This window comes from Orbicella franksi, chromosome 14 (assembly GCF_964199315.1).
Source record: "Orbicella franksi chromosome 14, jaOrbFran1.1, whole genome shotgun sequence".
NCBI classification, from domain to species: domain Eukaryota; kingdom Metazoa; phylum Cnidaria; class Anthozoa; order Scleractinia; family Merulinidae; genus Orbicella; species Orbicella franksi.
The window spans coordinates 19,447,111-19,458,371 of record NC_138158.1 but is presented as its reverse complement, the minus strand read 5'-3'; the positions used below and the strand labels follow the sequence as shown (position 1 = coordinate 19,458,371).

The window sequence follows — 11,261 nt, the reverse complement described above, 5'->3', positions numbered from 1 at the left end:
TCAGCTTCCCTGCAAGAGTTGACATTGATCTATACTTCATATATGTAGTAACTGAAATGGCTTCAGAGAAGAAAAAACCTGAAATTGGCTGAAAAGTAAAGAAAATGAAACGGATCTATTAAGAACTGATTTCTTCACCACATATTTTCTCAGTTTATTTAGAATGTGTAAAGGTGTCCTGGGAAACTATCTTCTTACAAAAAAAGATACTTTAATTTCAAAGTTTCAGTACAGTATCAATCCCCATATTTGAACAACCTTGATCGCACCAAAGCATCCGCTGTCAGCAGTATTTTCATGTGCGGACTCGTAAGTGTTGACATCGTCGTCCATCCGTCCATCGTAAACACCAAGATGGTTAGAGATCTTTGCTTTATAAATTAGAGTTTTTCTGCATAGAATCTCGTTCTAAATTTTGATTAATTGTAAAAAGTCTTATTTATGTATTTTTAGGGAGAGAGAAAGGCTGTCAATAAATATTATCCACCCGATTGGACCCCAGAACAGGTCTGTTGTAAAATGCCGTCCAATTTCAAGTCTTTTTTTCCCTGATTCAACAGACTATAGGCTTATTAAACTGTTAAATACTTGTATTTGCGCAGGGATCTCTTGACAGATATCATGGACAGCACCCGCTGCGTGAAAGAGCAAGGAAACTTGGTCAAGGAATTCTTATCATCAGGTAACAAGACAGTTAAGCTTAATTATTTATTTTCTAATATTCTGTAGGTTTTCCATTCCTTGCTGGGACACAGTAGGTACTGTGGTAATCGAATGGTTGTAGTTGTGTACACTGTTATAAACCCGTCCCAAACTGTACTTTGCTTGAATCTGAGACATCTCTTGAACAGAGGATGAATTGCCAGCTGTAATTGACTGTTTACATGACATACAGTAGATCGTTAAAGTGAAAAAATTATATTTGAAATCACCACTCACAACAAAATTGTAATTATTGTCCAATTTAGATAATGCAACCACTGTATTACTCCAGAAATATTCATACCCCCATCTCCCCTCCCCTGGGACCCTGTGGAGGCATGGTGGCTTCATGGTTATCGAGCCGTCTGGGTTTGAACCCTGGCCAGGGTCATTGTGTTGTGTTCTTCACTTTACTCTCACATTGCCTCTCTCCACCCAGATGTATAAATGGGTACCGATGAACTTAATGCTGGTGGTGACCCTGTGTGGACTAGTATCCCATCCAGAGGGGATGTGGTGGGCGGTGGTGGTAGAAACACTCATAGTCGCTTCATGTTACAGAAACCGGGATAAGCTCTGGCCTGATGGGCCACTTGGCTCATATACAGACATAACCTTTTACCATCATCTCCTCTCCCCTTGCAGTACAAAATGGAGGATTGCTATCATAACCATATAAACAGTATGGTGATTTTGACTCTTATTTCATGGGGTGGATATGGACATTATTTTTCTGAGACTGCACTAGCATACATCATCAAGTTATAATGCATGCAGGAAGTTTGGAGAGCATTAAAGAAATGTAAAAGTTGCTTGAAGTGCAGTAGTCTCTGAACAGGCTCTCTAGTTAAGGATGCGGGAAGATAGAGGATAGAAGAGAGAGGAGGTCCAATGCCCCAACCTCCACCTCTACCCCATTCCTCCATCAATCACTTCACTCTGATCAGCTAGTTCCTTCTAGGACCTTTCAGCTGCAGTCAGACACTTTCACCTGAAGCCTGTTCACAGGCTAGACGTGCCGCTGAGAGCAAACCTAGCTCCTCGAAAGCCTTTCAAACTGTCTGCTAGTTCATAACTTGATGATGTATGCTACTGTTAATGAATCAGTAATTATTGTTCAATAATATTGCCAATGAAATTAAATTTCTCTTGGAAATCATAGTCAACTTTACTCATGGTATGAGACTTCCATCATTTGATTATGATGTACACATATTCTGTGCTGGATAGCATGGCTTGCTAGCAATGTTATTTTATTGATACTGTTCATAATAGGTTTGAGATGCCATATAATATATGGTGTGGTGGATGTGGAAATCATATTGGAATGGGTATGTCTATAACAGAAAAGCCTTGAAAGTAAGAAAGATTATTCTCTTGCAGGTTTTTCCTTAGTATTATATGGCTTGTGTTTGTAGCCGTCATAACGTGCACTCTGATTGGCTAACTCTAGGGCATTATTCTCTCGTAATGCCCATGAGCCAATTATGGGCCTGCAAAGACAAAGCAAAAAGCCATATAACAGGGCTTCTGATAGGTCACGGGAAAAAAACAAATTTCATGGGATTTTCAGAGACAAATGCATGGAAAAAGTCAGTTGATTTCGTGAGAAATTCACGGAAATTTTTGAGGCAAATTTTGGTGAAAAATGATCAGTGAAAACAGCCAATTTCGCTGGAATTTTCTGAAAATTGATCAGTATTACACTGATTTGGCAAACATTTTTTTTAACGAAAAGAGACGGAAATTTTGCCTTTATCTCGGAAAATGATGCATGTTAACCTATGCAATAATAACAGCAACAGAAATACTGACTACTAATAAGTGTTGCCTTTGTAAAACCGGTGATTTTGGAGGAAAATTTGAGCAACTCATTTGGACCATTGTACGTGTTTATATTTGTTTGACCACGAGGTTCTTTTTAGCAGAGATCATCATTTGCTCTTTTTTAAAACAACAATGCACTCAAGAAATGCGCCAATGGGAAAGATTTTTACTTCATGGCCACAGTGAGTGCCCTACCTGGTAGGTTTTGGGTTTTGTTTACTCGTTGCAGTGAGGAAGTTTCACTACAAATTTGCAAGTTTACGGCAAGTTAACAGCCCCCAACAGCCAAGATAAGTTTCAAATATGTTGTACCAACATGTACTTGGTATGATTTCTCGTGAATTTTGTGGTATTTCGCCTGTTTTTGTGAATTTCGCGAGATTTCGCGGATTTACTTGAAATTTGCAGCTCCACAGCCGTGCAAAATATCAGAAGGCCTGACATAATAAACAACTTGTTAATCTTGAGTGCTCAATCTTTACTGGAAAATCCCACACCTTGGCCTTGCTGTATTTTACTGCTTGGTAAATACCGCAAGGTCTTGGTTTGGAATTTTTCAGAAAAGACCTCACTCTCGGTTAATAAAGAGTTAGAATTGCACTGCACGTCCTGACTATGCATGTATAATACAAATTTACATGTAATTGATACACAAACCTTAAGCAAACAGTGGCTTTTTCTTTATGGCTTAGCTTGTCAGAGAGAAAAATCGTCGTTACCGTTACATGACAAACCCAAACTGTGTGGAAGCCTATCATTTTTTCTTAATCTCTCTTTTACCCTTTTTTGTTTTACATTTTCGAGTCATCAAACCAATTACTGTGGCAGCAGAAACATGAATACTCATTCAAAAGATAATTTCATTTCTTTCAAAGGTGTACGCTACAATGCAGAGAAGAAGAAAGTCGGTAATTACTACACAACACCCATTTATAGATTTCGGATGAAGTGTCATCTCTGCGACAATCACTTTGAGATTGAAACTGACCCTAAGGTAGGTAAATAATACATGTATTACAAAGCAATACAAGGCGGTTGTCTAAGAAAAATTGCAAGGAACTCAAAGGTTCCTAACCATGAAATCCTGGATGCCCAGCACTTAAGCTTATTTGAAAAATTCAGTTGCCCAAGGAAAAAGCTAGTCACTTGTTGCACCCGGGTGCTTCTAGGGCACGGCCCTGTAATATGGAAATATAGCGTGTGAAAGAAGTTTATATTAACTATAGTAATAATACAAACTGAACCTAACAAAATTAATTATATATTGATTAACTATAGCTATAATTATTCACTACTTGTAAATAGGACAAAGTTTTGGACCAGTAATAATGTAAATTACTAAATATTGCAGTCAAACCAAGTGAAGGATACCCCTGAGGATTACATTAATGAATTGATTATTTGAATATTAAACCCGCTAATCGTTTCAAGAATGCAATAATGAATTGATTATTTGAATATTGAACTTGCCAGTCATTTCAAAAATCAATATTGAATTGATTTTTTTAACATTAAACCCATTAGCCATATTCTTAGAACGACTAGTGGGTTCAATTTTCCAATAATCAATTCATTATTGCATTCTTGAAATGAATAGCGGGTTCAATATTCAGATAATCAATTCATTTCAATTGTAATCTTGAGGGGTACGCTTCACTTGGTTTGACTGTAAACAGTAATAACATAGACTATTATTTTAATAAGAACTTCTGCCTGTATGTAAATTTGGACTATTCTTATAAAAAGGACTATTCTAATTCTGACTTATAACTCGTTAGAATTCTGTTTTCCTTTTGATTTGGCAAGGCAGTCTGGCTGGACAGATCTGTAGGGAATATAAATCTTGTAAACCATGCCTTTGTTGTTTTTGTGGTAGAATTGTGATTATGTCATTGTAAATGGTGCAAGAAGAAAGGAAGAGAGATGGGAACAGTCGGCAACAGAAGCTATTGCTTTAACAGGTACCTTAGGTGTAATAAAAATTATTTAATAGGTAGATGTGTTAACTAAAGTCGAATGAGTTAAGTCCATGAGAACACTTTCTTAAGAAGATATACAATGTTTCAGTTTGGAAGAAGCCTCAGCTTTGTCTCTCATAGAATGAGATTTATCTATCTTAGAAGAAAAGGGGGATAGTGGCTGCCCTTGCTTGTTGTAAACTTATCATAGTTTTTTCTTACTGCCTAGGCAGTAACTTATTATGAAACTGTTATTACACATCAGCTGGAGCTGTTAGTAGTATATCTCTAGGTTCAAGATCTCCTTGTCCATAACCAGGCTCCAGGTAAAATGAAAAGTCAAGGGTTTGGATTTTGTAATTCATTGGGTAACAAAACTTGTTTTATTTACAAGTAAGGTCCTACTATCAGAGGAGCCTTCTTGGGTTTACCATCGTAATGTCTTGTGCTAGTTTTTGTTCCTTTTCTTTATAATTCTACTTTGTCAGACAAGGAAGATGTCAAGAAGATGGCTGTTGATGCAATGTTCAAATTGGAACATGGGGTTGAAGACAAACAGAAATCAAAGGAGGCCTTACCCACCCTAGAGCAGCTGAAGGTACTAGCACCTTTCTTGGTGATATAATTAGTACGCTGGTACGTGAACTATTGCCTGAAAGTTAAAGGTGTGGAAAGATTTGATTCTCAAACACGTATGACTTATGTCTCTGGTGGTTGTTGCATAGGTTCACTCTGTGCTGCTCTCTTGTATCCAGTCTCATTGCTCGCTCAAGTTTGGTGGGCGAGGGGTGCAGGCTCCTGTCTCAAACAGCAGCTGGTAGTCAAATTTAGTTGTTACATTGTGATCTACGGCTCTATAGTTCTGTGTACGTCTTGCATGCCTATTATTCAGCAATAACTAGCCACATGTACTCGATAATTTCTTTAGGAAGTTCAGTCCATATGGAGTGACGATTATGCAGCCAATCAGCTGCTCAGAAAGAGATTTCGAGAGGAAAAACAGGAGTTAAAAGTTCAAGCAGCAAAAGATGACGAGTTGAAAGAGAGAGGGGCATTAGATGTCGCTCTTGTACCAGAAAAACAAGAAGACATTGAGCTGGCCAAGAAAATCAGATATCACGGACAAGGTGGGTTGGAGTCTTTGATGCATGCTAATACTACTAGTTCCCCAGTGTGACCAACCACTAAATTCTCTCTACAATTTCCAAGCAAGCAGGTGATGAGAATTAAGAAAATCATCACCTAAGAGATATTGTCTTGATCTACTACCAAATTCTCAGAACTGAAATTAAAAGAGATGTGTGACATTAAGAAAGGAGAATAGCAGAAAGTTCTTTTTCCCTGTCTGTCGTGCTGTTCCATCGGTATCTTGCTAATAACATTTTAAGCCGTATGGTTTGGAGAGTGGACCATCAACTCAGTGAACTGAAGTACAACATACGTGAAAAACCTTGTTGCCCACAGTCATGGAACGGAACAACGTTTTTCGTTCGAAATATTCGGTTGCCAAGGATGAAATGAGTCCGCGTTTGTTGCAACCCGTCACGATGACGTCACGCTTTTCACGGCACTCGTGAATACTCAACCTCGTTCCCTGGCTCTCTCTCCTCTGCCTTGTCGTTAAAAGGTGGAGAAGAGAATAAAGAAAGAATAACACTCAAAATATCTTCGGCTACTGATAGGCGCGTCACGTTATCTTACAAGGGAAGATTGCGCGGCATGCCGAAGGAACGGCTTCCTAGATAGTTGAGTATTTTTTTTCTTTTTTTCTTTCAGGTTTTGATGCGCATCGTCGGAAACGTCGCTCTGAAGTCAACAGTAGGCCCCTGTTTGATTCAAAAGGAAAATCCGATGTAAAAAGACAGAAAGTGAAAGAACTTCTTGGAAAGAGAAAACAAATGCAGTTCAGCCATTTCATATCGCCTCCCAAAACGAACAGCAACCTGGCTAAGCTCGGTATCAAGGTTCTTACGAATAGGTCCAGAGAAAACAAGGACTCGGACATCTGCCCAGATAAAGGGCCTTCAGATGAGGGGGGCGCCCTAACAGGTGATGTGAACTTGAGTCAAACAAGGGTTTCCACTGTGCTCGACTCGCATAGTGGACTGGATAAGAGTGGTGGTTCTGACCTAGAAAATTGTGAAGGGCCTGACCTGGAAATGACGTCACAAACTGAAACACGTGACGAAACCGAGGATCGCCTTTCAAACCAAGGAGAGCGCATCTCAAGTAGTATTTCAATTTCAGATGCGAAGGAAAATCACAAGTCTGGGATAGAAATGTCAAATAATTTAACACTGAATACGAATTCTTCCGTCACTTCTTTGGTGTGTTGTGATTACGCCGACTCCAGTGATGCTTCAGACGATCTTACATGAAGCAGACGACACAAAGATGGAGGCTTTGACAAATAGCCAGTGGAGTGTTTTGCCTCATGTCTGAACCACTTGCTCGCACAGCCTTCCTTGTATACTTAAGAATAAATCAAGTGAGCATTGCCTGCAAATAATCTTTGTTTTCCTGTTCTTTAATTCCCCTGCACAAAGTTTCAGGAGCCCTTTGCAACAGTTTGTTAGATCAGCGCCAAATTAGAACAGGTAGTACAAAAGAGGCACGGGACACTAGGAATTGGACGAAATTAACTGAACTGACTGAAATTCCTACGAACTTTTCCTCTTGGGTTTTCCACACCAATTTTAACTGTAATTACGAAAGAATCCTTTCCTTTCAGGACAACACGGACTTTTTATCCAAAAAAAAAAGGCATTGTATAAACATGACCACCTACAGAGCGTAAAATTTCGATAACACCCCCCCCCCCCAGCGCCTCCACCCCCGTCCCTACTCCCCACAAAAACAACAGCAGGGACCAAAAAAATTGAGTCGATCAATTAAATGTTCTCTTGCTTCTCCAACTATGGGATTTTTAATTCCTCAAGTTTGAAAAGCAACACTTGTTATTAAAGCTTAAAAAATCCAACCTTAGATGCAAGGGTTTCAATTGGAGAAGTGACAGGCTGAAAATCTTGTACCAGGGCAAGACTGAAATGGCGACATTTGTTAATGTTTACCGCCTGCCGTCGACGAAAGTTTGATCACTGATATTAATGACATCAGTGAATTTTTAAGTTCTTTTGCTGGAAATCTGATCACTGCTAAGTCAATATAGTTATCTAAATCCGGCAAGAGTGTACAATGAAAGAAACGGTATTGGGTGGTGGAGATAAAATTCTAAATTTACACTTAAAGCGATTGAAAAAGCGTCTGATTTGCATTTCCGCACTAAAGATTAGTTTAGCTCTAGGCAGCTATAGGGAGCAAGTCGAGAAAAAGAACTGAATTTATCTTTCAAACCCGGTTCTTGATCTTTTGGAGGGACTGTCAGATTTTGCAAATTTTCAATGAAAGAAGCCAACGTCTTTGTCCTGGGAAACCCTTTTAAATAATATTAGGTTTTGAATTGGTATACTTATTCTTAAAATTGGATCCAGTTTATTTCTGGCATATTTTCGGACTGTATTTATTACTTGTTTTTTGCTGTGGCAATTGTCTTCAGAGAAGCAATTACTTAAAATTTCGTCTACATTTTATATCCATGTTCTTCAATTTAACCTCTCCATCGCTCAGAACTTAACCTTGATTAAAACGTCTGAATCGAATTCAGATCTGAAAATGATTCTTTATTTGAATTACACAGATTTATCATGAAAGAAATATCCTTAGCAACTACGCGCATAGAAGAAATTCTACTTCTTTTCGATACTGGTCCTTTCTAGCTTCATTCACAACGGAACATTCTTTTCACCCCATTTCGAAACAACCGACTTTGAAGCGAGTATAGAATTGGATTCACACTAGCGCTGGCTAAGACCAAAATAAACATGACCACAAACGTGTTGTCGCCGATTTCTTGAATTGCACCGATTAACAGCGACCCTTGAAGAATTGCCCAGGGCAACCAGAAAACGTTGAAGGCAATAATCACGCTGAAAACGATTCTTGTGATCCGTTTGCGGGATTTCAACAACATCTGACTTGTCTCCTTCGATTGTCGCTGGAAACAATGGCACCAAAGATGTCTCATGATTGCCAAAGAAGTTCGTAAAATTATTCCCATTGGTATAATGTAAGCAGCTATTAGATCTACAAAAGCAACGACTTTGAAACCGTTGTCGTTTATGAGAAATGCTAGACAAAGTGCCACCGAAGTTCCATCGAATGTATTCGGTGTTTTTGCCATTAGTAACATCATTGGCAAAGCCGCGATCAAGGCCACGATCCAGATTGCTGCGAGAAAAATGCGAATATTTCGCTTGACGGGCGCTGTTCTGTGCCGCCAGGGGTGAACAATGGCATAAAACCTGTCTGTTGAAATTGCTGCTAAAGTCAGAACGCAGTTCTTGGTGGTTAAATCTATAATTACTGTTGTTACTTTGCAGATGACTCCTTCAACTTTTGGCCGCGTGAAATTGCCGTCGCTGAGATAATGATTTCTGATTTGGCCAGCGAAGAACAAAGTTCCAAGGACCGAGCAACACAAGTCAGAGACAGCTAAATTGAGGAGAAGATAATTAAATGGGGTTCTTAGTTTCTTGTTTGAGATAATAAGAGAGCAAACGATAAAGTTTCCTGTTATCCCCGCGAGTAGAATAAGAGGCGTCACTACTTCGAAGGCAATTACGGCGTTTGTTGACATCTCTGTGCGCAGTCCAGTTACTTTCTACTGAGTACAGTTTGTTACACGAGAGTCGCTTGATGATTACGTCGATCTTGAGAAAGTTGTCTCACAGTTAGTTAAATTGCATTTCCCGTTTGTCTTAAAAAAAAATTAAGCAAGAAAAATCCTTTTTATAATATTGTACACTTAGGAAATTACATTTTGCGTGGGCGACCAATTGCAAAGAGGAGCTAAAAACCTGGAGATTTAATGATTCATGTCATTTGCATTATAGTGAAAAATACTTGTGTGTCATCGTGGTGATTGAGTTATATTGTCCACAATGAAACTTAAGCTGATAGAAACCTCACACTTCGCAAATTTCACTTTTTGAATGAGGCTGTTTTCAGGTGTTTAAATAATGAAACTAGACTTGATATCAACTGAAATAACTGAAAGTTATTTATAGCTGTCATGAACTTTGTGTTGTGTTTTTTTGTTTCAGTACTGGCGGATCGAGGGAAACTTGAAATAATTAATTTATCCTTTTTCTCAAAATGAAATATTGCTCGAAGAATGATAAATGTGAATATTGAATAAGAAAAGGCTGGTCTATGTATTTATAAAAACAATGAATATTGTAAATGGCATTTATTTTCCACATCAAATAAAGAATTGGTTCTGCTTAGCGTGCGTATATCGAGTTATGGATGCACGCAGGAAGTTTGGAGAGCGCGAGAGAAGCAGAATTGCTCGAGGCGCAGCCGAGAGCAACTCTATCTGCTTGAGGTGGCTTGAGTGCTCTCCAAACTTCCCAAGTGCATCCATAACTCGATATACGCACAGCTAAAAGCGTGAACCAATCTTTTACAGCAGAGCGACAACAACTCGGGCGCTAAAACATGTTTTATTGATATGTGATTGACTACAAAGTTCTCACAATGCGCGGTGAAGGAAACTGAAAGGATCCTATTCCCTGGTCTAAAAAAAGAAAACTCGCCACGATCAGTTGAGCGACAGTTAAACGAAAGCGCTTCATCTGGTTTCTAAAATTATCGATGAAAAATTCGCCCCTTCGAATTAATGAAAATGTAGGCAAACAGAATCAAAATACGCAATGAAAATGTAGACAAAAAGAGTCAAAATACTCAAGTTTTAGTAAACATTTTGGCTTGACAATAGTCAAAGGCTCGAAGTGGGGTTTGGATTGTTCAGAGTGAGGTTCACTATGCCGAAACTTTAGCGTAAATAGAGATTTTTACCATGATGTCTCAATAGGAATTAGGTAGGACCAGCGCGCACGCTCTGTTAGAGTATTAGTGTTTTGATACAGAATCTTAATAGTTGTTCCATGTGTTATTTTGACTCGTGAAATTTCGTGAAATTGGTGGGATTAATAGTCCGTAAAAGTGTGAATTCACATTTTTTTTCTTTTTGTGTGTGTGTGTGAAATATGTGAGACTGCTCTCAAGTTGACTATAATGAACTAAATAATCGAAGCTGATTGGTTGTTGGAAAGCCCTGTGGGCTAACTGAGGGATAATTAAAAAGCACATTTGTCTATTTACTGCTGTTTTTTGGCAAAGTTGCTTAGTTGTATCTATTAATAAACTGAATCGTGTGAGTCTGCTTTAAAGTTATCTATTAATAAGCTGAATCGCAAAGCTGCGGCTCCAAATATCATGCATCAAATTAGCTTAAAGTTTATAGTCAACCGACAAATTAATGAGGACCCAGGTTGATTTTTCCCTTTGCCTATCATGCGATGGGGTGCTTTCCATTTAGTCAAAAACTCCGGAAACCTCGAGTAAAAACTCTCAGTTTTGTAAATAAAGGTGCCGTTCCTTTGTCTCGATCCTTTTAGCATGTTCCGGTACAAGTTTGGTACTATACAGAGGTTTTGTTGTGGTAAACGCTTTTACGAAAAAAATATTGAACTATTTAAATATTGAAATGTTTGTTATATCGAGGTCATAGTTAATGATTGATTTGTAACACAGGTGACTTCTGTCACGCAATTCAATGCACCCAGAGGTGCCGCGTTTTGAGATGCAATTCATTAAGCATGGTGGATTTCAGTGTCACTTACTTTCACTTTTGAGCAGACGCGCAGCTTT

At 38.6% G+C, this 11,261-nt stretch overlaps 2 protein-coding genes across 3 annotated transcripts; one reads left to right on the top strand and one right to left on the bottom strand.

Moving 5' to 3' along the window:
* The first annotated feature begins 90 nt into the window (after positions 1–90).
* LOC145467853 (coiled-coil domain-containing protein 130 homolog) lies at positions 91–7,994 on the top strand. 2 transcript variants are annotated; one of them, XM_081451461.1, is made up of 9 exons: positions 91–357; positions 454–507; positions 603–682; positions 1,978–2,033; positions 3,405–3,523; positions 4,406–4,490; positions 4,976–5,085; positions 5,416–5,614; positions 6,264–7,994. In XM_081451461.1, exons 1-9 carry the CDS (start codon positions 298–300, stop codon positions 6,863–6,865), a joined length of 1,365 nt encoding a protein of 454 aa, XP_081307587.1. In that variant the 5' UTR covers positions 91–297; the 3' UTR covers positions 6,866–7,994. The 2 variants fall into 2 exon arrangements, with proteins under 2 accessions (XP_081307587.1, XP_081307586.1); XM_081451460.1 differs by lacking the exons at positions 91–357; positions 454–507; positions 603–682; positions 1,978–2,033 and having other exon boundaries at positions 2,061–3,523.
* A 10-nt stretch (positions 7,995–8,004) lies between these two features.
* LOC145467854 (tachykinin-like peptides receptor 86C) lies at positions 8,005–9,397 on the bottom strand. The gene has a single exon (XM_081451462.1). It carries the CDS (start codon positions 9,181–9,183, stop codon positions 8,266–8,268), a length of 918 nt encoding a protein of 305 aa, XP_081307588.1. The 5' UTR covers positions 9,184–9,397; the 3' UTR covers positions 8,005–8,265.
* Between the last annotated feature and the right edge of the window lie 1,864 nt (positions 9,398–11,261).

Bases quoted from the DNA above. Each gene is read 5' to 3' on its own strand.
- LOC145467853 (XM_081451460.1), top strand. From the start codon at position 3,149: ATGTATAATACAAATTTACATGTAATTGATACACAAACCTTAAGCAAA. The intron at 3,524-4,405 runs GTAGGTAAATAA...TTTTTGTGGTAG, and splicing joins AGATTGAAACTGACCCTAAG to AATTGTGATTATGTCATTGT. The intron at 5,086-5,415 runs GTACTAGCACCT...TAATTTCTTTAG, and splicing joins CCACCCTAGAGCAGCTGAAG to GAAGTTCAGTCCATATGGAG.
- LOC145467854 (XM_081451462.1), bottom strand. From the start codon at position 9,183: ATGTCAACAAACGCCGTAATTGCCTTCGAAGTAGTGACGCCTCTTATT.